Raw genomic sequence first — 25,977 nt, 5'->3', positions numbered from 1 at the left:
GCTGGGATTACAGGCGTGAGCCACAGCACCCGGCCTCAGAATTTAAAAAAAAAAAAAAAAAAGAAGAAGAAGAAGAAGAAAGGGCTGAGGGACCTAGAGAGGCTGTGTGGGAGAACAATAGGCCCAGGGCAGGGTGGGGAAGGAGGATATTTGAGCAGGGTCTGCCACCGCCAGTGTGGTGGTGCTGGTATTGCATAGTTCTTCAGGCCTGCTATTCATAGCTCCATCCCACCCACGTGCACTTGAAGTTATTTGGAATCTAGGACTTAATTGTTCTCCAGCTGGCACATACCGCCAAGTCAACCCCGGCACTAGCCAGTCCCTGCCCGCCTGCATGCGCATCCTGCCTGCCCCTCCTTGCTCCCTGGTGACTGAGGGTGGGACCCACATTCAGCTGCAATCCCATTCCCCTGCCTCCCCTTGCCAGGAGTGGCAGCCAAAGAGACAGGGCTGTTCCTCACTCAACTACAGGAACTACACAACATTCACTCCGCAGGATCCACGGAGCTCACGGCAAGGGGATCTTCAAAAAGTCCTGCTCTGCTCCTCTGACCTTTTCTTCTCTTCTCTACCTGTCATCTAGCATCATGATAATGCTGCAAACCAAACCACCCCAATCTTAGTGGTTTAAACTAATAGTCATTTCTTTTTTCTCATGAGTCTAGAATTTGGCTGGGCAGCTCAGCTGGTCTCACCCAGGCTCACTTGTATGTCTGTAGTCAGCTGAAGGCTGGCTGCTCTAGGATGGTGATGTGGTTTGGCTGTGTCCCCATCCAAATCTCATCTTGACTTGTACTCCCATAATTCCCACATGTTGTGGGAGGGGCCCAGTGGGAGACATTTGAATCATGGAGGCGGTTTCCCCCATACCGTTCTCATGGTAGTGAATACGTCTCATGAGATCTGATGGTATTATCAGGGGGTTCCGCTTTTACATCTTCCTCATTCTGTCTTTCCCTGCTGCCATCCATGTAAGATGGGACTTGCTCCTTTTTGCCTTCCACCATGATTGTGAGGCTTCCCCAGCCATGTGGAACTGTAAGTCCAATTAAACATCTTTCTTTTGTAAATTTCCCAGTCTCTGGTATGTCTTTATCAGAAACATGAAAACAGATTAATACAGATGGCCTCAGCTGGGAGGACTTAGCTCTGCTCCACATGGTCTCTCACGTTCCAGTAGTCTGGGCTGGGCTTGTTCTCATGGTGGAAGCTGTCAAAGAAAAACTGCACTGGACAGTCAAACAGGCAAGGGAAACTTTACTCAAGGCTACTGCATGCAATAAGAGAGACAGGTTAAACTCAGCTTTGGATACAACAGGGGTAGCTGGGGATTTCTAGTCAACAGGCAGGGTGAAGGAGTCAATTTATCAAGAGGAACGTGTTAGGCATCAAGGCTGGGGGTGATTTTTGCTTAACTGGCTTGGCAGGATTCTTGCTGAACTAGGTTGAACAGGTCAAGGACAAGGCCTTGGGGATCAGAGGATGAGTGGTCAGAGGAGTCTGTCTAAAGTTGGACCAAAGACAGAGCCCTCATCAAAGCGGAAGCCCAACAGAACATGTGGAAGGTACAACACTTCTCGAGGTCTAGACTGTAAAATGTGCAGTACCACTTCTACTGTATTTATTGGCTGAAGCAAATCACGAGGCTAGCCCAAGTCCAAGTAGTGGGGGAATGGCTTCATCACATTGCAAATGGCATGAGTACAGGGAAGGGAGGAAAAACTGGCCTATCTTTCCCATCGATTGATTTCCTGCTCTCTTCTTGTGAAGACCCTCTTCCACGGATCAAAACCATTGGGCCAAATGTAGACCCCATCTACTCCCTCATCCTAACTTATCTGGTGCCTTGGCTGAGTACAGAAGGCTGAACCCTCCTGGAAGGGGCCTGGAAGGGAATTGGAACCCAGACAACCTAGGAATTGCATGTGCTGATGAGGCTCTCAAGACCAAAAGAAGGCAAAGAGAGTACAATGGGAGCTTAATAAACACAACGCACGTAAGTCAGAGACTTGGTCTTTGTGGTGGTGTGCACCCGTAGTCCCAGCTACTTGGGAGGCTGAGGCAAGAGAATCACCTGAACCCAGGAGGTGGAGGTTGCAGTGAGCCGAGATCGCGCCACTGCACTCCAACCGGGGTGACAGTGAAAGACTGAGTCTCTAAAACAAACAAAAAAAAGAAATCACTTTCCAGGATAGTGAGAGTGCCTGGGACAACATTTGTTCTATCTCCCACTTAGAACCCTTTTCACTAACAATTCCACTTAACTTCTATTTGCCATGCAAGTCAACTGGCCCAGGCGAGTGATGCCTGCATTGATTTCCTGAAATCCCAAGGGCTTCCATGGCTCCCCAGGCTCGATCGGGGCACCATGATGCATGTGCAGATGCTTTGCCTTTGCTAATCCTGTGAGCCTTTCACAGAGAGCAGGAAATCAATGACTCAAATATTCACTCAAATATTGACTCAGGCAACTGCTTAAATGAGACTTTGCCCTCTATTGCCAAGGAAGCTGGGTGGCAGGAGAGTTCCTTCAGACTCCTCCCCAGTTGGTCCTGGGTGGAACTGGCCTAGGTTGATATGCCATTGTTTGTTTTACTAAGGGTAAAGCACTGTGAGTCTGGCCACTAAAAATCAGCTCACGGCAGGAGCAAAGACTCGCTCAGCTCACTGGGGAGCATGGAATGCCTGCCATCTGTGAGATGTTTCCAGAATAGAAGGAGCCTTGTGCAAGCCCCAGAATGGCTTGGCTTCCCCAGTGGTTGCTGTTGGGTCCAAGGATCCGGAGTGACTTGCAGGCAGCCGATGCCTGGGGCAAGCACCAGCACCTTGGGCTCCCAAGTGAGAGCTGTCTATGGGGAGCTTGTCTCCTGTCTCCTCTGGCTTGTGCACAAGCCAGTGACCCCAGGGTAGGGGTGGGAGTGGGGGGGCAATGCCCAGAAACAACCTGGCATCTGGGGAGGTGAGAGGGAGGGCTGGTTTGGGAAGCCACTTTGGAATCTTGGCTTAGGAATGCAGAATGCATGACCCTGGGGAAGTGTCCTGCCCTGTCAGGGGCTCGCAGGCCTCATCTATGTGCTGGCCCATTTAGGGCCATGAGTAGGTGACATACAGATAGGAAGCACCTGTACTGTGCATGGTGGGTGCTGTAAACCAAAAATAACATCCTAAGTCCTCCAACAGACTGAGGGGTTCCCCAAGAAACCCGAGAAATATTATTCCCAGTCATGTTGGGAAAAGAGGTCAGACACGCACTGTTACACCCCTTCTCTTTTGGAATTTAGGCACTGACCAGCATTCACATTAAAATAGAGATCGTCATGTTACCGGAAAGGGGTCCTGATTCAGACCCCAAGAAGGGGTTCTTGGACATCGCACAAAAAAGAATTTGGGGGAAGTCCATAGAGTAAAGTGAAAGCCAAGTTTATTAAGAAAGTAGATGAAGGCCAGATGCAGTGTGGCTCACACCTGTAATCTCAGCACTTTGGGAGGCCAAGGCGGGAGGATTGCTTGAGCTCAGGAGTTGGAGCCCAGCCTAAGTGAGACACTGTTCCTAAAAACAAAAATAAAAAACCAAAAACAATTATCCAGGCATGGTGGTACCTGTCTATAGTTCCAGCGTCTCAGGAGGCTGAGGTGGGAGGATTGCTTGAGCCTGGGAGGTTCATGTTGCAGTGAACCGAGATTGCACCACTATATTCCAGCCTGGAAAACACAGGGATAGCCAGTCTCCAAAAGAAAAAAAGAAAAGAAAAGAAAGGAATAAAAGAATGGCTACTCCATAGACAAAGCAGTGGTATGGCTTCTCGACTGAGTATACTTATAGTTACTTCTTGATCATATGCTAAACAAAAGGTGGATTATATATGAGTTTTTCAGGAACGAGATGGGCAATTCCCCAGCACTGAAGGTTCCTCCCCTTTTAGACCATATAGGGTAACTTCCTGACGTTGCCATGGCATTTGTAAACAGTCAAGGTGCTGGTGGGAGTGTGTTTTGCTATGCTAATGCATTATCATTACAGTATAATGAGCAGTGAGGACAATCAAAGATCACTTTCATCACCACCTAGGCTTTGGTGGGTTTTGGTTGGCTTCTTTACCGCATCCTGTTTTATCAGTAAAGTCCTTGTGACCTGTATCTTGTGCTGACCTCCTAACTCATCCTGTGACTAAGAACGCCTGGCTCCTGGGAATGCAACCTCATAGGTTTCAGCCTTACTTCACCATGTATTCTCTCTGAAGGCTGCTACCTATCAGGCTTCATCTACATAAGAATCTGGGCCTCCGCAACCCCCTTACCTTCACTCAAGCATTTCTTTCTACTGACTTCAAGTCTTGAGACACAGCTTAACTCTTTTAACGGGGTGTCCATAAGAAAATCTTTGAGTCTACCTATGACCTGTAAGCCCCTGCTCTGAGTTGTCCTGCCTTTCCAGTCGAACCAAGGTATACCTCCCATGTGTTGGGTTTTGTCTTTGCCTGTAACATTTGTCTCCCTATAATGTATGTCAAACCAAACTGTAGCCTTGGGATCACTGTCTCAGGACCCCTTGAGGCTGCTCCCTAAGCCCTGGTCGCTCATATTGACTCAGAATAAACCTCTTTAAAACATTTTACAGAATTTGGTTTTTCCACGAACCACGCTGGCAAACATTATTTCCCATCCCTACACACAATCACACCCCGGGCTGGTGCCACTTACCTTCCGCCTCATCCCTGGAACATGATTGGCCTTCTCCACCTCTGAGTAGGTCCCGTCTACTCAGCCTTTCCAAACCCCAGCTTCCTGTGGGGGAGGCAGAACGCTGTGAGAGTTAAGAGGCAGGGATGTGTGGGGCAGGTGGCCCCTCCAGCCAGCCAAGGACCTTCAAGAAAGGTGCTGACCTCCTGTGTGTCTCCTCACAAAATGAGACTGCCATACATCCTCCATCAGGGGCCCCTGGAGAGAATGAAGTGAGATGCCACATAGGTAAAGCAGGGGAGGCCCCCAGCCAGCCCCGTGACAGGCCACACAGCTGGAGAGTGCACCTTCCCTCCTGGCACTGACTCAGCACCTCCCACGTGTGTCATGCCCCAGAAACTAACCGTGGGGTCTATTTCAAGTCTGCTTATCCTTTCTCCTGTGCCAGACTTAGAGCATCCCAGAGGCAACCTGACTGCCCTGGCCTCCCAGAACCAGCAGTGGGGAAGGAGGGGGCATCTGCCTGTGGGGCTCCTGGACTTCACTCGTGTGTCCCCTAAAGCAGATCTGACTCAGTCATCCTTAACCGGAAATCTGCAGCCCTGAGAGGTCCTCAGACTCCAGGGAGAACAAATCTCCCCAGATTATATGCTAAGCGGGTGTGTGAGATTCTGCACATTTTGGAAGAGAAATTCCTCACCTTCCATCAGCTCCACAGGAGAGTCCATCTTTGTCTCCCTTTTCTACCTTATTATCTTATAATTACCTTAAAAGCATTTAACTCACTCTGAATCTTTTTTTGAGATGGAGTCTCACTCTGTCACCCAGGCTGGAGTGCAATGGTGCATTCCTGGCCCACTGCAACCTCCACCTCTTGGGTTTAAGCGATTCTCCTGCCTCAGCCTCCCAAGTAGCTGGGATTATAGGTGCCCGCCACCATACCTGGCTATTTTTTTTTTAAGTAGAAACAGAGTTTTACCATATTTGCCAGGCTGGTCTCACCAACTCCTGACTTCAGGTGATCCACCTGCCTAGGCCTCTCAAAGTGCTGGGATTGCAGGCACGAGCCACCATACCTGTCATTTTGAAATTCTGTTCCCATGTTTTTTGCGTGTCTCCATCACTAGAAATTAAGTTCCAGGAGGGCTCATCTCATTCGTGGTTCTATCCTCAGATCCTAAAACAGAGCCTGCCACTCAGTAGGTCTCAATATATTTTGAATGAATTACGTACTTTGAGCCACTGGCTAAGGGATGCAGGTCTTTCTCTGCAATGGAGTCTGGACAAGTTGTGGGCTGCATGTGTGGTCTTCCTCTAGGACAGCGTCTGGGCTGAGGTCAGCTGCAGCAGAGAACACCATGCTCCTGGAATAAGAGTCTAGACAGGGGAGGGGCTCAGAAAGCCCAGACTGGATCTGCCCAAGAAGAACAGAGTTCAAGGGTATCAGAGGACAGACCACTTATGTTAGCATCTTGCAGAAAGGGCAGGACAGTGAGCCTCAGCTCTATTATCTTTGTCTTTTTTTTTTTTTTTTTTTTTTTTTTTTGAGATGGAATTTCGCTCTTGTTGCCCAGGCTGGAGGGCAGTGGTGCAATCTCAGCTCGCCACAACCTCTGCCTCCCAGGTTCAAGCAATCTCTTGCCTTAGCCTCCACAGTAGCTGGTGTTACAGGTGCACACGACACCTGGCTAATTTTGTATTTTTAGTAGAGACGGGTTTCTCTATGTTGGTCAAGTTGGTCTTGAACTCCTGACCTCAGGTGATCCACCGCCTCGGCCTCCCAAAGTCTTGGGATCGCAGGCATGAGCCACCACACCAGGCCTCTATTTTCTATTGTCGAGTAACATCCTGTCCCAAAACATAGTGGCTTAAAATGATTTTACCGTATCTCATGCTTCTGTGGCAGGAATTAATTCAGGGACTGCTGGGCAGGGTGATTCTTCTGCCCCATGTGGTACTGACTGAGGTCACCTGATAGCACTCGGCTGGCTGGCAGATGGGCTGGTCTGGAGGACCCTGGATAGCCTCCTTCATGTACGGAGTGGTTTGGCAGGATGGCGGCAAGGCTGGGCACAGTGGGGACCGTCTCCTGGAGCACACACGCCTGACCTCTCCTGCGCAGCAGCTCAGGGCTCCCGAGGCCATCAGAAAACCAGGGCAGTCATTGTAAGGCTGCTTTGACCTGGCCCTGGGAGTCACATAGCACCATTTCCATCACACCTCATTGGTTACAGGCAAGTTGCAGAGCCAGTCCAGACCCAAAAGAAAGGAACAAGACTGTACTGCAGCATGAATACCACTGGGATGGGGGTGGGGCATCTTTGGAGTCAAGCCACCACTGCCTCTGTCCTAGCTGGGCTCAGGGACACAGCCTGAAGCCAGGGACATTGGGTGGGGCCAGGAGAAGCCCGAAAGACTCACCCCTTTGATGGCTTTCCCCAGAACAAGGATCAAAAGAACCACTAAGTAACCTCAAATGAGTCCCAACCACTTGAACTTCCAGCCAATTCCATATCCTATTTCAATACTTTGTCCAAGGCAACTTCTCGGTAGAGATGTCGTGTTCCAAGCATGACTAACCACTTGTGGTATTACCTGCTTGTACTTTCACCCCGATCTGTGATTCTGCTCCCTTCTTTGGTCATGCAGATCCAGTGAAAAGAATGGTGTCCTCTCCTGACACATCTCCCAGGGGCAGGAAGCTGTGGTTTTCCCTTACACTTTCCAGCTCCTCGGCCATCTGAACATGCCATTGCCTGAAACCAAGCTTGAGAACCAACAAACAGTGGCTGTGTGCTCTGGAAACATTCAGAGTGACAGTTCAGGTGAAGGCAGGACCATTCTCCAAGTGCTCCTGGTTGCTCCAACCCCATTCACGAAGAACCTCAGGCGGAACCCGAGGGAGGAGGCTGGGGAGAGAAACTGGGAGACTCTAAGAAGGCAGCTGCAGTGCAGGCCACAGACCCTGCCCAGTGGCAAAGGGAAGGAGAACAGCCTTCAGGGAGAGAGTCACAAACCACCTCAGGGATGTGAGGAATCCACACCTCAATACTTCTTGGAGAACTGACAACCCCTGTGAGACACGGGGGCCTCATTTCTCCTTCTCAACAGAACTCTCTAACATGAAGGTTGAAAGCATGGGCTTTGAATAACCTGGGTTCGAGTCCCAAATAGGGGGGCCCTGGAAAAGTTACTGAATCTTTCTGATCCCTTGGTAAAATGAAGAGAATGTCTCCTGTACTACCATTGGGAAGACTCAATGACAGGGACCCCAGAGAGTACCTAGCACTGTACTTGGCATGAAATAAGCATCTGTAACTATAATCTTAAATATTATTATTGGGTCAGTAACCCCACGACCACTGCCAACACCCTCTTCTTTTGCCACTTCCCTGGGCCCAGTGTAGATGATGAACTGCTCTAAATCAGCCATGACCAACAGACATATCATGGGAAAGCCACGTCTATAAATTCAAGTTTTCTAGCAGCCACATTACGAACGGGAACAAGGAGAAAGTACTTTCGATAGTATATTTTATTTAACCCAATATACGAAAATATTATTTCAACATGTAATCAATAGAAAAATGATGCGATATTTTACACTCTTTTAAAAAAATATTAAGTCTTTGAAACCAGTGTGTTCTTACACTGACAGCCCATCTGAATGTGGCCCAACCACGTTCCAGTACGCCGAAGCCACAGGTGGCCAGGACATCCACACTGGACAGCACAGGGCTAGAGGCACTGGGTGGGCCCTTCCCTGTTTCAAGTTCAGTGGCCTGGATGTGGGCACAAGGAGGAATCTGGATCTGGGTTTAAGCTACAAGAACTCCCTCCCCAGGGATAACACAAATATTTTCTGTAACATTCCCCTGCCGGGATTGAAGAGAACAGAAAGAAAGGCAAAGGAAAGAAAATAAATGATGTATTTTTCTTGTTATTATTTTTAGAGACAGGGTGTGGCTCTGTTGCCCAAGGTGGAGTGCAGTGGCATAGTGATGGCTCATGGCAACCTTGATGCCTGAGCTCAAGCAATCCTCCTGCCTCAGCCTCCTAAATAGCTGGGGCTTATAGGCACATGCCACCATGCCTGGCTAATTTTTATTTTTGTAGCGATGGAGCCTCACTGTGTTTCCCTGCCTGGTCTCAAACTCCTGGGTTCAATCAATCCTCCTACCTCAGCCTCCCAAAGAGCTGGGATTGCTGGCTTGAGCCACCGTGCCTGGCCCTTATTTTTCTTTATATCCACAACAGATTGTAATAATACACCACTGTACACAACCTTGCCTCTCCTAATAGAAAGCACATTCTTTATTTGTACAAATAAAAAACCCCGAAATTCCAAGGCTCTGACTGGGGCCCAGCAAGGATTAAGGTCATCAGGTACCAAACAGGACCCAAGGGTAAAGGGAGAGTGTGGGGTTACCTGGAGACTCCCCATGCAGAAAACGAGAGCTGGGGGCTACAGTGAGGGGGCCACTCCACTGTTCAGGTCTCTGGGCTCTCCCTCCATTCAGCACAGAGCACGTGAACTTGGGCATAGAATTTGGTGGTTAAGGCTTGAAGAAAAAGGCCCAAGAACCAATAGAAACTGAAGGAAACTGACAGCATACTGACGAAACACCTTATTCTCTGCCTCTTGTCAGTGTCCATGTAAAAAAAGATCTGAGATTTTAAGAACAATGGGCAGGGGGGGCAACACAGTGAGATCCCCCCATCTCTACAAAGAATAAAAAATTAGCTGGGTGTAGTGGTACGTACCTGTAGTCCCAGCCACTTGGGAGGCTGGAGTGGGAGGACTGCTTGAGCCTCGGAGGTTGAGGCTACAGTGAGCTGCACTCAGGCCTGGGTATCAGAGTGAGCCCTGGTCTCCAGCAAACAAAACAAAACAAACAAGACTCTGGAAGACAATTCAAACAACCAAACAGAAACAAATACAGGCTTGCTAGAGAACCTTTTGAAAAAGGATCTAGGCTGGGCACAATGGCTCATGCCTATCTGGGCGGATGATCACCTGAAATCAGGAGTTTGAGACCAGCCAATATGATGAAACCTTGTCTCTACTAAAAATACAAAAATTAGCTGGGAGTGGTGGCAGGCACCTGCAATTCCAGCTACTTGGGCGGCTGAGACAGGAGAACCGCTTGAACCCGGGAGACAGAGGTTGCAGTGAGCCGAGATCATGCCATTGCACTCCAGCCTGGACAATGAGAGTCAAACTCTGTCTCAAAAAAAAAAAAAGAAAAGAAAAGAAAAAGAAAAAGGATCTAAAACTTCTCAATAAAAGCTTTTGAGGCCAGTTCTAGAAAGAGGACTGGGTTTGAACTGCATGGCTCTTTGCAGTCATCAGAACCTCTATTTGCTTACACGGCACTTGGAAAGACGAGTGTACAATAACATTTGGATAGATAGCACTTTCTGCAAGTGGAAAAGAACTGGTTTCAGTTGTATAGAGTTTTATGGGAGCAAAAGAATAAAGACAATTCTAAACCCAGATTTTCTATTTGATCCTCAGTCCCTAGAAAGTGTGACATCCTAGATGAAGAACAAAAATAAGTTGAACATGGACACAGGGAGGGGAACAGCACACAGCGCGGCCTGTCGGGAGACGGGGTGCGGGGAGGGAGGGTATTAGGAGAAATAGCTCATGCATGCTGGGCTTAACATCTAGGTGATGGGTTGCCAGGTGCAGCAAACCACCACGGCACACGTTTACCTATGTAACAAACCTGCACATCCTGCACATGTATCCCTGAGCTTAAAATAGAAAAATCTAAATTAAAAACAAAAAAAGCAGAGACTTTTCAAAGTGAGAGGATATGATGGCTAGCTACTATTATTGTTCCTCCAAATTAATAGCTGTAACGTACCTGTTTAATCAGCTGGAGGTTAGAAAAATATATATATAAATACAATATTTTTCATGGAAACAACAAAATAAAACAAAGCAAAACAACAAAAGTTAAGTTGAAAGCCATATGTGTTAAGGTCACTCTTAACATTTTTTTTTTCTTTTTTTTTTGAGACGGAGTTTCGCTCTTGTTACCCAGGCTGGAGTGCAATGGCGCGATCTCGGCTCACCGCAACCTCCGTCTCCCGGGTTCAGGCAATTCTCCTGCCTCAGCCTCCTGAGCAGCTGGGATTACAGGCACGCGCCACCATGCCCAGCTGATTTTTTGTATTTTTAGTAGAGACGGGGTTTCACCATGTCGACCAGGATGGTCTCGAACTCTCGACCTCGTGATCCACCCGCCTCGGCCTCCCAAAGTGCTGGGATTACAGGCTTGAGCCACCGCGCCCGGCACTCTTAACATTTTGACCTTTCCTGACAAGCAGAGACCAGGAAAAGACAAGGAAATGAATTTAAGGTACTCAAGTTCCAAATACACGAATCCACTCCTATTTGTTTTTCTCTTTCTTTTCTCAACAAGTTGGGGGACACCGGCAGAAGCAACAACAGCCACTGACTGAACTGACTGTATTTTTCGTGGGGCCAAGAATGACAATGTGTATTTCCCGGATGCCAGAGTGGGTCTCCATCAATGACGCAGGTATTCAACACCAGAGGGCCTGGCTCCCTGCTCAGGGAGGACTCATGGGTCACCTTGGATGACCCAAACCCTCTGACACCTGGCAGAGTGGTAAGGTATTTGAAAGATCTACTAGGAACAGAAAGATCTATTTAGAGTTAGTAATTATTTTCTTAAACTTTCTTGGTGGGTTCAGAAACAAATGATTATTTTGTGTAAATTCATTTATTTTGACTCCTGAAAAGGGAAGAAATAGGGCTTTTGTTGTTTTTGTTGTTGGAGTTATTGTTTTTGAGACAGTCTTGCTCTGTTGCCCAGGCTGGAGTGCAGTGGTGTGATTTTAGCTCACTGCAACCTCCACCTCCCAGGTTCAAGCAATTCTCCTGCCTCAGCCTCCTAAGTAGCTGGGATTACAGGTGCACACCACCACTAATTTTTTTGTATTTTTAGTAGAGGCAGGGTTTCACCTTGTTGGCCAGGTTGGTCTCAAACTCCTGACCTCAGGTGATCTGCTCACCTCGGCCTCCCAAAGTGCTGGGATTACAGGAGTGAGCCACTATGCCCAGTCAGGAAGAGGGTTTTAATACAATTTTTCATCTGGCTGAAAAATATACTTCAGTGTTCAACGATTTGAAATCTCTGAGATATCAGGGAATGAAAGGGATTAAAAGCATTAAGAAATATAAACATAAATGTGTGTGTGTGTGTGTGTGTGTGTGTATTGTTTCTTTTTCTGCCCAGAGAAGACATCTGTCAGTGCTCATAAACCCTGTTCCCTCTGGTGATAAGTTAGGACCAGCTTAACCTAATGGTGGGCAAAAAAAGAACACGCAGAATTCAATGCAATACACATCCTGACAAGTTTCTAAGAACCACGAGAAGTTTAGAAGCAGGAAATAAATAGTAACATCAACCACAAGAAGGCTGTCACTCACTCCATAGTTTAAAATGCTCATACCCAGGTGGGGGTGGGCCATAAGCAAAGCCAGCATTGCAGCAAAAAAAGGACAGACCCAGAGGAGACTCCAAGGATGTAAAAACACGAACGAAACAAAACACAACCAAGCCTCACCACAAAAATGATAACTGTGGGAGGTAATGCATTTGTTAGCTAGATTTAACCATTTCACATTGCATATATACTTCAAAACACTGTGTTGTAAATGATAAATGTGCCACTTTATCTGTCAACTTAAAAACAAAAATGAGAAGGGCCAGGTGCGGTGGCTTATGCCTATAATCCCACCACTCTGGGAGGCCGAGGTTGCAGGATTGCTTGAGCCCAGGAGTTTGCGACCAGCCCGGGCAATACAGTGAGATCCCCATGAGCTGGGTATGGTGGTGCACACCCATGGTCTCAGCTACTCCGGATGCTAAGGCAGGAGGATGGCATGAGCCTCAGAGGTCAAGGCTGTAGTAAGCTGTGGTCACGCCACTGCGCTTCAGTCTAGACGATAGAATAAGACCCCGTCTCTAAAAAAATTAATTAATAAGCTGGGTGCAGTGGGTCACATCTGTAATCTCAGCACTTTGGGAGGCTGAGGTGGGTGGATCATGAGGTCAGAAGTTTGAGACCAGCCTGGTCAATATGGTGAAACCCCATCTCTACTAAAAATACAAAAATGAGCTGGGTGTGGTGGCGAACGCCTGTAGTCCCAGATACTCAGGAGGCTGAGGCAGAAGAATCACTTGAACCCAGGAAGCAGTGAGCCGAGATTGCACCACTATACTCCAGCCTGGGCAACAGAGCGAGACTGTGTCTCAGAAAAAATAATAATAGTAATAAATAAAACATTTTTAATTTTATAAATGAAAAAAAATTTTAATTTAAAAATTTTATAAATTTTAAAAATTTAAAACTTTATAAATGAAAAAAAAAATTGACAACCAAACCCCTCAGGCCCTCTACCTCGCACCGAAAGCCATGTTTGGGAGACAGCGGCTGGTATCCACAGGCCTGACACTCAGTCAAGGCAAGCAGAGCCAGCCCGTGAAATCCTGTACTTCCTGTTTCTGCAGAACCAGCTACAGCACGGTTGAGAGAGGTTCTCCAAATGGGAAGACAGAACAGACAGCTCCTCTGCAACAGCCTGCAGACCCCCAGAAAGGGCGCTCCTGGAAGCAGCAGGGCCTCGGCCTCATCAGCCAACACCATATTCATTTGGGTGGGGGCGATGGCGCTGCCCACCTGGCCTCACTGTCCTTTCGTTCCTCTTTCTGACACACTCAACAGGGAGCGATGAGGCCGGGGTGACGTTCTCCCGCCGCAGGCTGTGAGTATCCTCTTGGCTGTCTTCTTCAGGACCCCTTCCGCTCCGAGAAAACCAGCAAGGCCTCTCCAAGTGCACCGAGCAGGAGGCTGCAAACAACAGCAGGAGGTCAGCTCTCCGCTCCCCCGGGACCCCTGAGCTGTCTGGCGCCCACATGTACAGGGCAAGGGGTGCCTCCCCTCACTCTGCGACTGTGACTCATCACCAGCCCGGACTGCCATGCTTCCAGGTCAATCCCAGGAGTCGCTCCTATCACTTGGGTGCACAAGGGAGGTGACAGGGCTGGAACGCGGGGCTGGATAGCTTCCCTTAGGGAAGGAGGTGACGCGACCCACACATCCTGGCCAGGTGAGGGCGATGCACTTGGCTTAGTGCTCTCTGGCAGAAACAGTCTTCTGGCAGGAGGGCTTCCCGTAGAGCCCGCTGGTGCTGTTGGCTAAAGAGGGCTGATGGGTAGAAAATCACGCAGGTGTACATACACTTAAAATTCAGGTGATGATCTCAGGATCTTTTCATTTCATTTAAACTACAGAACATTTAAAGGTGAAAATACAAGTGGGGAATCATAATTTTCCCACCAGCACAGAGAGAAACATGGCCAGTGATCTGAAAATGAAAAAGCAGTGGGAGAACTGGAGACAGTGAGGGAAGAAGAGCTGAATATTTTAATATGCATTGAATGTAATACAGCCAAAGTCTCTCCGCTTTCTATTTTGAACCTCGCCGTAGACAGTCTGGTGACTACCTGAATCCTGTCAGTCTTCGGGGGCCTGTGCTGGGCCATCTCTGAGGGGCCATGGTGGTGGGTGCCTGATGGGGAGAGCCCCCTTTTCAGAGGTGCCAACGGCCCTTTTAATTAGACCCTTTCCTTCCCTTCCACTCCCATTCGCCTACCCAACACCCCAATCCTTCAGACGCTCACTCTCGACACACAGCCAGGCCATGGTGCCTTCGTATCTTGAACGTTTGGGGTATGACCTACATATAGGCTACATTCCCGGTGAAAAATGTTTCTTTGGTGGGCGACCCTGACATACAGGTAACTCACACCATTTTCCACTTTAGTATAGGAATGAACTGACTATGTGTGAGAATATAAAACAATATGCTTTAAAATCAGGCCAACCCGAGTTCAGGCTCTGGTGCGGGCCTGTGTTAGTCAGGCAATCCGGTGTGTGGTTTCAGCCTCAGTCCCTCCATCTGCCCCATGGGAGATGATCGCATCCGACAGTCTCTGTGAGGCTTAGAAATAACACAGCAGAAGCAACCCACCGCTATGTTTAGCCTATGATGGACAATCACTAAAATAGGATTATTAATATTTTCTAGCCGACTGCCCTCCGAGAGTAGCAATCCCCTCCTCAGTGGCCCTCCAGGTGGGCCACCCAACTTCTGTCTGAAGACGTCTAGTGAGGGGCGTGTCCTGTGGAGTGAGGCAAGCCTGTCCCATGGATGAGTGGCTCTGGTCGCTGCATTCACATGCATCTCCATGGGCATCTTACTCGTGGAAACCACTGGGGTTGGCGGGGACTGGACGGGACATGTTCCTTCCCCCTGCTGAGCCCAGTAGCCCTTCATCACACTGACCCTACAGCGGCAGTTTCTTACAGCCTCGCCTGCAAGGCCAAGGTCTGCTCTCTGGAGCAAGAGAGAACAAATGTACTCCTTCATCAGCTTAGAGACTGGGAGAATCCCCCCAAACACGGTGATATCCTCTCTCTGGTGATTAAATCCCTCTAGGGGAGGGCAGCAGGAGAGTGGTCAGTCAGCATGGAGGGCTTGGAGGATGTCCCGACCTGGGATGGAGGAGAGGGAGCCGAGGGAGATGGATGCCTGGTACCTTACTCCAAGATAGGATGTACTTTCCTCTTTCCTTCCTACAGAAAGAAAACTAGAATAGTGAAACTAAGTTGATCAATCCTACCTAACTCACAATAATGGAGCTGGAATGAATGGCCATGTTATGAACTGAATAACTATCTGTGGACTTCCCCAGATCTGTAATCATCATTTTCAGCACTGCCTCTGACAGAAACTGTGGCCCAAGTTCCCAAAGACTCTGTTTGGAAACAAGGCCCCTTTGTGAAGCTGGGAGCCTACTTGTTGCTTGTCTAGCTCAGGACCCCAGATGCAGGAGGCTCCTATCACCTCTCCTCTTTGGAAAATACATGACTGTGAAGGAGAAGTGTTCTTTTTGCACACAGGCTCACCTCCAAAGACCTGGCTTTTCCTTGCAAGTGACTGCTGTTCCCCTCCATAGCCCTTCAGGAGTACATATGCCACCCTGCCAAGTCCCTGGGCCATGCAGAGTCACTGCGACTGAATGCAAGGGCTGCCCAGGGCTTCAGGTTTGAGAGGGCTCGGACATTTTATACACTTTCCACTAATCCTTCTTAATCACCAGGGAGAAAACCAGGGTAGCGGTTGGCCCCTTGCCACTTTTACTCCCACAGCCTTAGAACAATGCTGGAGTGTAATAACCTTGCATTCTGTCCCTTCGCCTGAGCTATTTTACGAAACGCCAAAGCAGCTTAGTAAATGCTAAAAATGAAAACAAACCTTGGTTCAGTTTACTGTTAAGAGAGCCAGGGAGGTGAGCTTTGATGTTGTTTTCTAAACAGCAGGAAAGGCTGACATGGGTCCAGGAATCTTAATAGCATTACAACTATTTAAGTCAGAGCTTGACTGAACTGTTTGCAAATCTTGTAATCCCCATCATTCCTGAAGTGAACAAACTTCATGTAACCAAGGCATAAACATCAGATTGCAGGGCACACATGGCTAGAAATATCCATCACTAGCTCCTCTTCCAGAGGTTTATTTTCAGCGCTTCTCCAGCCCTTCTCTTTTCTCCTGTGGGGGACTGAAGGCTCCATTTAAATTTTACATTTATTATTGTGGCTATTCAATGAATTCCTGTTGAGCCCAGTAGAGAGAGGACAGAGGCTGCATCCTTCACCTGGCTGCAGGTCCCACACCTAATGCAGCACTCAGTAAATACTGATTCAATGAATAATTAAACTGTTAATATTTGCTGCCCCCTTTCCCATCTATAGATGGGAGGAGTCCCAAACTATTTGGTCTAAAATTGTTTGGTCCCAAACTAGTTTTTCTTTTTTCTCTCTTCCTCACCACAAATGCGTCTGCCCCAAGTTCCATTCCTTGGAGCTCTGCCGAGTGAGTTCATAATCTATTAAATTATGATAAAATTTGAAAAGTAATGTGCAATCATTATTGAGAAGGCCCTTCTTACACAGAATTTTAAAGCGGCGGTTTCAAATTTTTCATTCAAATGGAAAACTCATAAATTTCCGACACTGTGATCCTGAAGGCACTTTAGAATGTGATGGGGAAAGTTTGCTTTGCCCCTAAATTCATTCTTCCTATACTTAGGCTCGGGCCTTAAAACTAAAGGGGTAAGAAACCTTTACACAAAGATTATGTAAGTTATAATAATGATCGTTAAAGATCATTTTCTAAAGGCCCTTCATGGTGTTGGTGAGGTTTGTGCTAGGCTCAAGTTCAAGTGATCCTCATGGCTGATAAACTGCAGTCTGTGGCAAGCTCAGGGAATGACGTGCAGAGGGAAAATGTGGTCATGGAACCCTTAGAACAACAAAGTTGCATTTGGTTATTCCTTTCGTTCCTTGTCCCGAAACTGTTCCACAGGAAAGGGTGACTTTCCCTGTCTGTAAAAGGGGATTCTCTCAGAGAGGAGGCACCATAACTAATTCCACTTGACAGGGACACTGCTCTCAGGCCAGAATCTTTCTCTTTCGTATGCTTCAAATCTCCTTTGCTGAATTTTGAAATAGAGGGAATTAATATATACTATAAAACTGTTAATTAAAAACAAATAATTAAATAGGAATCTGGATATTTAAATCACTGAGATTGAAATAGATTGTTTTTATAATAATTGGCTGGACAAGAGCAGTTGTTTTAAAAATTGACCAACATAGGCCAGGCACAGTGGCTCATGCCTGTAATCCCAGCACTTTGGGAGGCCAAGGTGGGCAGATCATGAGGTCAGGAGTTCAAGACTAGCCTGACCAACATGGTGAAACCTCATCTCTACCAGAAATACAAAAATAAGTTGGATGTGGTGGCACACGCCTGTAATCTCAGCTACTCAAGAGGCTGAGGCAGGAGAATCGCTGAAACCCGGGAGGTGGAGGTTGCAATGAGCCGAGATCGTGCCACTGCACTCCAGCCTGGGTGACAGAGCAAGACTCTGTCTCAAAAAAAAAAAAAAAATTGACCAACATTGAGTACTTAGGTTTATAATTGTTCTTGGATACAATATTTTGAAGGCTGGCCACTCAGTGTTGATTCAGCAAGTATTCAACAGCAGGTCTAGAGACGCAAATGTGAAGAAACACACCCTTTCTCCTAGAGCTATTCGCAGCCTGGTGGGTGAGATGGCGCCGGCCACCTGTCACTCAGTGCGGCAGGTGCCCATGGAGCCAGATACAAACACAGAAGGGGTGGGAGGAGCAGCTGAGGGCCTGACACTTGAGCTGATCCAAAGCTCTGATTTGAGGAGCAGGTTCCTTGAGATCCTGCTGAAATTTCAAGCAGCATTTTCTCCACTAGCTCCCATTAAGTTTAGACCAGTGATTCTCAACTGGGATTCGACATTTGGCAATGTCTGGAGACATTTTTCATTGTTACAACTGAGGGGGTGCTACTGGCATCTAGCGAGTGAGGTTCAGGTTTGCTGCTAGACATCCTACAAGGCACAGAACAACCCCTCAAAACAAGGAATTATCTGGTCCCAAATATTAATAGTGCTTTAGGTGAGAAGCCCTATTTCAGATGGTCCATTTTGTGCCGCTAAGCTCTTGTCCATCCAAGCAGGAGGATAATGACATATATATTTGAACACGGTGATCTCCCTGGAGCCAGGGAATGTGCCTTTCTTACTTCTGTAGCCTCAGAGCCCAGCCCAGCCCTTTGGTGGAATGTATGAATATACAAATACATGGATGCAGGCTACTGGCTAGAGCAGGGTCCTCCAGTCTCAGCCAGCCTAGGGTAGTGGAGGCCACGGCAGATAGGAGAGCACACGCCCACTGCGTGAGGAGGCAGCCTCTACTCATTCCAGCAGCTGCTGCTGTGTGCAAATGCAGGCCCAACATTAGCAGCTGCTCCACATTTTCAAAAGAATCTGGAAATCTGGATTTGTATGAGGAAATCACCCAATTTCAAAATGGTGACGGCTAACTTAAAATTTGAAAAGCAAATGACAAGAAATAGTAACTATACCGGCACACACAATAGGTCCAAACAAAACAGGCCTGCAGCCCCTGCCCTTTGTGACTTCTGATCAGCGTGAAGTCTCATGCCACAGGGATCAGCCGCCCCTGCCTGGGCTCTGAGAGCTGGTCACCCAGCTACACTTGAACACGCCTAGTGTACGGACAAGGCAGATCAGCTCTGTGCAAGACACAGAGCTGAAGCACAGTCCACTCTTCTGGTGGTTCACTTTGTGGTTGGAAAATTCTTTGAGGCTGAAAACACACCATCTTTAACCTCAAGAGTCCTCAAAAATCAGGAAATTCCAAAGTCAAGGCTCCTTTTGCAATAATCACATACTCTGTTTCCTTGATTTGGGTACACACAGCCTTTCTTTCCATTTTGCTCAGGACATACTATAAAGTTCACAGGATGTGAAACAGCCCAAAGACACAGCCTCTCACAGACGCCTTCCTCCTTACTGGTCCCACTCAGGATTTCCTCACACTAGAGAATGTCTTACTCTTAGCTCTCATCTTCAGTTCAATACCTGGGTTTCTTTGGATCATTTTAAAACTTTGTACAAAATGTGGTCAATGGAGGCTTGCTTCTAAGGGAGAAAGATATTGTCAAGAATTTAGGGGCTGGGCACAGTAGCTTATGCCTGCAATCCCAGCACTTTGGGAGGCCAAGGCGGGCATATCATTTGAGGCCAGGAGTTCGAGACCAGCCTGGCCAACATGGTGAAACCTGGTCTCTCCTAAAAATATGAAAATTAGCCAGGTGTGGTGGTGTGTGCCTGTAATCCCAGCCACTTGGGAAACTGAGGCACAAGAATTGCTTGAACCAAGGGAAGTGGAGGTTGCAATGAGCCGAGATTGTGCCACTACACTCCAGCCTGGCAGATAGAGCAAGATTCTATCTCCAGAAAAAAAGAAAGAAAAAAAAGAATTTAGTCTAGGCTGGGAGTGGTGGCTCCCTCCTATAATCTCAGCACTTTGGGAGCCTGAGGGTAGAGGACTGCTTGAGGCCAGGAGTTTGAGACCAGCCTGGGCAACATAGAGAGACCCTGTGTCTACAAAAAAATAAAGAATTCAGACAAACACTATGAAAGTTAAGGATTCAGAAATTTGGGGAAAAGTCTCAAGAATTTACATATATATATAAAAAACATTGTATACATAATTATATATATAATTTCTATAATAAAATGTAATTATATATAACATGTAATAAATATATATAATTCTTGTTATATAACATAAAATAGACGTTATATATGTTACATATAACATATATACATTTTATGTTATAATAATATATATAATTCTTGTTCTATAACATATATAAAATAAGAAGTTATAGATAACATATAAAAATGTTACATTATTTTATGTTATAAATAATAAAATATATATTTAAAATATATAATATATTATAAAACATAAATATATGTTATATATAACATATAAAATTATATTATATAATATAAATTGCGTATTATATAATATCAATTACGTATAACATATATAATACATATAATTCTCTTTATATATAGAAAGAGAGGGAGGGAGAGAGGCACAAACACATATGTGTATCTCAGGATTCAAAGGTTTCTTCTCTGGGCAACTGGGCTTTGGGGTGTCAACCTGCCTATCACTTGTGTCACCCCTCCCCAGAAGGACAGGTGCAGAGGAAGAAGGAGAGAGACAGATTAGCTCCCTGCTTCAGAGCCCCAGCTCTGGTTACACATCATTGAGTCTCCACTGGCTGCCCTGTCTTCCCAGGTGAGAGGGGCTCAGTCCTCCTCCAACCTCCAGCTCTTGGCCCAGCTAAGCCTCTCCCTCTGCACAAGGCCCAGTTCACACCAGCTCCAGGGGTGCCCTTCCAAGCACTCCTGGCCTCTCTCCCTCCTTCAGTCTTCTTATTCACTGGGCATTAAAATAGTTACTATCTGATCCATCCCATGAATTAGCTTTCTGATTTGCCCTTCCCTTGATAACCCCTTAAGTGTTGGCCATCTTGTATTTCTTAATGGTTTCCACAACCTTTGCAAACAGCAGTCACTCAATAAATATGTTTAACTGATTGGTAATTATAGAATTATAGCTGTGGTATAAAAAACCTATGACAATGAGATTTTCCTCCCTGAAAATGTCTGCTGGACATTCTTGGTTTGCAGGTCAGTCCCTGAAGAGGAATTAGGACTGTCTTGTCTTGAGTGACGCCTTGTTTATTTCCTGTGCCATCAAATCATTTACATACTCTTTATGGAGGACCACAGTGGTGGGATGATGAGGAACATTTAAGCCAGTTTCCCTTACAGCTCCCTCATGAGCTTCCGCCTGTACACTATCTACACTGCTGTAAATCCCTGGTGTTTTAAAATTCAGTTCAATCAGGTTACAGGGCTTTGCACACACAGAGACTTGGGTTTGAAACCTGGTCCGACTGCTTAGTAGCTATAAAATCCTGGGAAAATAAGTATCTCTGGACGTCAGCTTCTTCATCTTTAAAATATGGATGACTTGGAAGAGTGTTGTAAAAGTAAATGAGATTATATTAATGTAAGAAATGTCTGAGTAATTCGGGCAACAGTAATTGCCCAATAAATGATTAGTTATTATTATTAAAAAGAAGAGGAAGACACAGCAGGAGGAGGAAGAGGAAGGTGTAGGAACATTTCCTAATTTTTATTTCCTTCCATTTGTTTTCTTGGGGCAGGAAATGCCCCCACTGGTAGCTCTTGAGAAAGGCTGGAAATCTCTGAGTGCAGTGGGCAAAACCATTCATTTCTGTTCATCGAGGATGATTTAGATAGGGACCTGCCTTCAGGCAGGGCAATGAGCATCTAAAGACACTGCAGAGGCAGTGATTTTTGACTTTTATCCAAGAATGGTTCCTGGCACATATAAGGCACTTGGTAAATGTCTGTTTATTGAATGAACCCCTTCTAGCCCAAGGCCACACAAGACGCAAGTTCACCTCCTAGACTCCCCATCATGGTGTTCCACGGGGCCACTGGTCCTGCCCCTCACATTTATCCCATATGAACCCCCTCCTGATGTTCAAAAATAATACGGTTGTTTCTGTGGCTACGTCACCACCAAAGGCCTGTATCCACAGGAGAATCCTGGGAGATGGGAGGCTGTCCTGGGCACACCTGGGCACCAGAGCTGGCCCCCACCAGCCAGCACGGTGGTCCCTGAGTCAAGCAAGCGACAACTCAGCAGGTCCAACTTGCAAACAAGTGCAAAAAAGAAAAAAGAAAAAAGAAGATGAAGGAAGGGGAAAAATCAGCTATTAGGACTACTCTGATGGCAGGCATGGGAAGAAATACTTATTTTCTAGAGTTAGGCTTTATTTGAGCAAAGCTAAGCAACACTACGCTTTTTCTTTCCGGCTAATACTGGCAAAGAAATATAAAAACCTATTCTAAAATTTGCCTGCACTTTAATTTTATAATGCTATCCTATGGGTGAAAAAAATCTGCCAAATAACATATAGGAACTAGAATGGAAATAAGCATAATCTGAAAGTGGTCCTAGGCTTTTTTTAAAACAAAGGGCAGAACACCAGTGAGCAGCAACAACAATGTGACTTTTTCTACATAACGTGCAGCATCCATGATGGAGGTCAGACTGCACCCGGTCACAGGGAAGGAAAGAAAGCACCAGCCCAAGGACTAGACTATGTGTGACGTGTGGGAGGGCTGCTCGGTGCGGTTTCATTTCAGAAGCACTGTTGTGGCTGGGCCTCCAGATGTAACACCTCCTTCAGAGAACAGTGTCCACCTACGTTGGGATACACATCCCTGGCCAAATGCAGCACTGTTCTCGCCCTTCAACTAAACCGGGGTGACATCTGGGAAGAGAAGTTGGAGGGAGTGAAGGATGAGCCACTTTTGCTTTTTACTCGATCTATTTCTGTACTGTTTAAAATGTCTTATAAATAGCATGCATTTACTCTATTGCTTAAAAAGACATACATATATAGTCCCCAAATTAAAGCATGCCTATTCATCAGCAACAAGCTGTTTTAACCATTTAAACTCTTCGTTACCTCCTCCCTCACCTTTGCCTTCTCTGAAGGCCACAACCCAAACCCTTGGTAACAATCAGCTATTGGTTTGAATATTAGTAATTGGAATAGCTAACATTCTTAAACTCTCCAATGGGCAGGTCTTGTGTAGAGAGCTCAGGGTGAAACCCACCCGATCACTTCATTCTTGTCCGCATGTGGTCATAACCAATGGGCCCTTGAATGAGAGTCACATGGTCCTAATAAGCTCAGAAGGCCCATTTCCCCTCACAGATGGACAGCTCCGAGGCCTGAGTGGAAGGCAAGCCTGGGCCACTGGCCACAGCTGGGTCCTCTCCAAGAGTAGTACTTTCTCTGCATGTCCCTGTGTTGCTCATTGCCCAAACCTCCCTTGTGAGTCATGGGCTCTGAGGGCTATAGGCCAGGGCAGTGTGGCCTTTTCCAGGAGGCATGTCCTGAAGCTACCATCACAACTACCTTCTGGGGCTCTGAGTCCCTGCTGTGTCTCCCCACAGCCATGCCTCCCTGCCTCAGCCATCCTTCTGAAGAGCCCACCTGTCCAGGTCTGCCCTGCTGAACACCACCCCACACCCAGCTGTCTCCTGCAAACCCCGGGGGCCTGCACACCCCTTCCGGGAGGGAGGCAGACCCTAATGGGCAGAAAGGAACGAATGTGGTCCCAACAGTCAGAACTGTCAGGGATGAAATTAGCAAGGTAGAAAAAAAAAAAAGCTAACAGGGCTTGCACAGGGTATAAACAGGGAAGCCTCTCCGAGGTCACCTGGACGTGAAGTCCTGGGGGATGAGCAGCAGTGGCCGACTGAAAGCAGGGAGGAAGGAGTCCGAGTCAAGGTGATTGGCCAGAAACTCTGAGGAGACATGGGTGTGCCGTGGCCCCTCCCCAGACCTCCAGGCTGATTTGGTGAACAACCTATTCCTGTATCTCTACTCTGTGGTCCAACAGGCACCTGAGCCTTCACACATTCAAACCAATGCCCAATACACCTCCACCACCACCACCTTGCCAAATCCTGCTCTTCACACAACATTCTCCATCTCAGTGAAAGACAACTTCATTCTTTCAATTACTTGGACCCCACACCTAGAAGTCAACCTAGGCTCCTCTCTCTCAAATCCTAGTGCCTCAGGTATCCTACCACCTCTTCCCACCTCCGCTGCTACAGCCGTTCTCAGCCATCATCATCTTGCACCTGGATCACGGCTAGAGCCCCTGGTCTTCCTGCTTCCTCCTCACCCCTCCACTGCCTATTCTCCATGCAGCAGAGGGATGCATTTTTAACACAGGAGCAAGTGATTCCTTGACTTATCTGCTCAAAGTTCCCAATCACTTCCCATCTCATTCAGGTAAAGCCAGGCCCCTACAATGGCCTTCATGGCCCCACATGGCCTGCGACCTCCTCTGCTGCTGCTCCCGCTCTGGCCTTGGTACCCACAAGCCCTGGTCTCGCTGCACCTGACACGCTGCTCCTCGAGCCGACCAAGCACGTTCCCACTGCAGGGCCTTGGCACCGCTGTCCCCAGCATCTCCGTGACTCACTCCCTCACCGCCTTCTGTCTCTGCTCAGATATCTTAGTGAGGCTGCGCTGTCTTTAAGCAAATGGGCAGTGCATTCTAAACAGGATCATCTGGAGCTTGTCTAAGAGAAAGCTACTGGAAAGATCAAAGAAATGGAAAGATACCCAAACACAGAACGTGCTGTGTGTGTGTGTGTGTGTGTGTGTGTGTGTGTGTGTGTGTGCACGCCCCTCAGTACCCACAGGGAATTTGTTCCAGAACTTCCTGTGGATACCAAAATCCATGGGTTGTCAAGTCTCTGACATAAAATGGTGTAGTGTTTGCTTACAACCCATGCACATCCTCCTGTATACTTTAAATCATCTCTGGATGACTTGTAACACCTAATACAATGTAAGTGCTATGTCAGTAGTTGTTATATTGTACTGTTTAGGAAATAATGACAAGAAAAAAAGTCTGTACATGTTCAGGACAGATGCAACCATAGTAGGTCTAAACTACAGTTTTGACCCACAGTTGGTTGAATCTGAGGATCTGGAACCTGTTCATGCAAAGGGCTGATTGTGTGTGTGTGTGTGTGTGTGTGTGTGTGTGTGTGTGTGTTTAGTGGTTTACTAAACATTACGTACATATTACACATACACACACACACACACACACACACACACACACACACACACACACACACAGTGGTTGACCAACAGTGGCTGCCGTTGGGTGGATGAGTGTGGGTGATGTTCTGTTTCTTGCTCTGGATGCTGGTTATGGTATACAGAATGGTTTGTTTGTACAAATCCATCAAGTAGTTTATTTATGATATACGTATTCTTCTGAATTTGTGTTTATGGGTCAATACAAGTTTGTTTGTTTGTTTGTTTTTGAGATGGAGTCTCACTCTTTCACCCAGACTGGAGTGCAATGGCACGATCTCGGCTCACTGCAACCTTCACCTTCCAGGTTCAAGTGATTCTCCCGTCTCAGCTTCCTGAGCAGCTGGGATTATAGGTACACAGCACCATGCCCAGCTGTTTTTTTGTATTTTTAGTAGAGACAGGGTTTCACTGTGTTCCTCCGGCTGGTCTCAAACTCCTGAGCTCAGGCAATCCACCACCTCAGCCTCCCAAAGTGCTAGGATTACAGGTGTGAACCACTGTGCCCAGACTTTTTTTTTTTTTTAAAGAACGCTTCACTAATATGAGATTTACATATGTTGTAGACACACAGCTAACACACACTCCCTTTCTGCAACATTTGAAAGCAAAATTTAGTAACCTCATGAAACTCAACTAAGTGGCACTTTGTCTCTCTATGCAAAAGACTTACCATCCCACAGTTGCACTGGTCAGGATCGCATCAAACAGCAATATTGAGAAGCCAGCTGTGATTATCTGCAGAAAGAATTTCAACAAAAGGTCATCACACCAGCAGGGCTCTGGTAACCTCCACTGTCATTTTTTCACAAGCTTAGTTCATTTTATTTGGGATTCCTGCCATCAGCCACTTCTTCCCACTTCCCATGTCCTTCCTTTTCCCCTACATGCTTCCTAGTCAGCCCCCCGCACTTGGCGGCGCCTCTGAGCCAAGCATTTGGTATAGAAAAGGCTAAGTCCTGGTCTGTTTTGGAGGTGAGAATGTTCGAAGAAGCATTTAATTTCCAAATTCTTCAAAAGGGAGGCGT

At 46.9% G+C, this 25,977-nt stretch overlaps 1 protein-coding gene across 7 annotated transcripts in view; it reads right to left on the bottom strand.

Moving 5' to 3' along the window:
• Positions 1 to 3,404: 3,404 nt before the first annotated feature.
• Positions 3,405 to 25,977, bottom strand: part of TMEM241 (transmembrane protein 241) — a 156,109-nt gene continuing 133,536 nt past the window's right edge. The window contains exons 14-18 of one of the 7 annotated variants that reach the window (XR_012513151.1): positions 25,623 to 25,687; positions 13,402 to 13,572; positions 5,914 to 7,447; positions 4,884 to 4,938; positions 3,405 to 4,785 (exon numbers count right to left, since the gene is read on the bottom strand). Coding sequence is in view for 1 of the 7 variants with exons in the window: in XM_074383681.1 (XP_074239782.1) it covers positions 13,512 to 13,572; positions 25,623 to 25,687 (126 nt within the window). In the remaining 6 variants the exon portion in view is untranslated. Of the gene's footprint in view, positions 7,448 to 8,197; positions 13,573 to 25,622; positions 25,688 to 25,977 lie in introns of those variants that run through there. The other 6 variants (XR_012513149.1, XR_012513150.1, XR_012513145.1 and 3 more) reach the window with 6 other exon arrangements.

Source organism: Saimiri boliviensis, chromosome 13 (assembly GCF_048565385.1).
Source record: "Saimiri boliviensis isolate mSaiBol1 chromosome 13, mSaiBol1.pri, whole genome shotgun sequence".
In the NCBI taxonomy this organism is placed as follows: Eukaryota; Metazoa; Chordata; class Mammalia; order Primates; family Cebidae; genus Saimiri; species Saimiri boliviensis.
The sequence above is the reverse complement of the archived record's forward strand: the minus strand, read 5'-3'. Positions and strand labels throughout refer to the sequence as shown.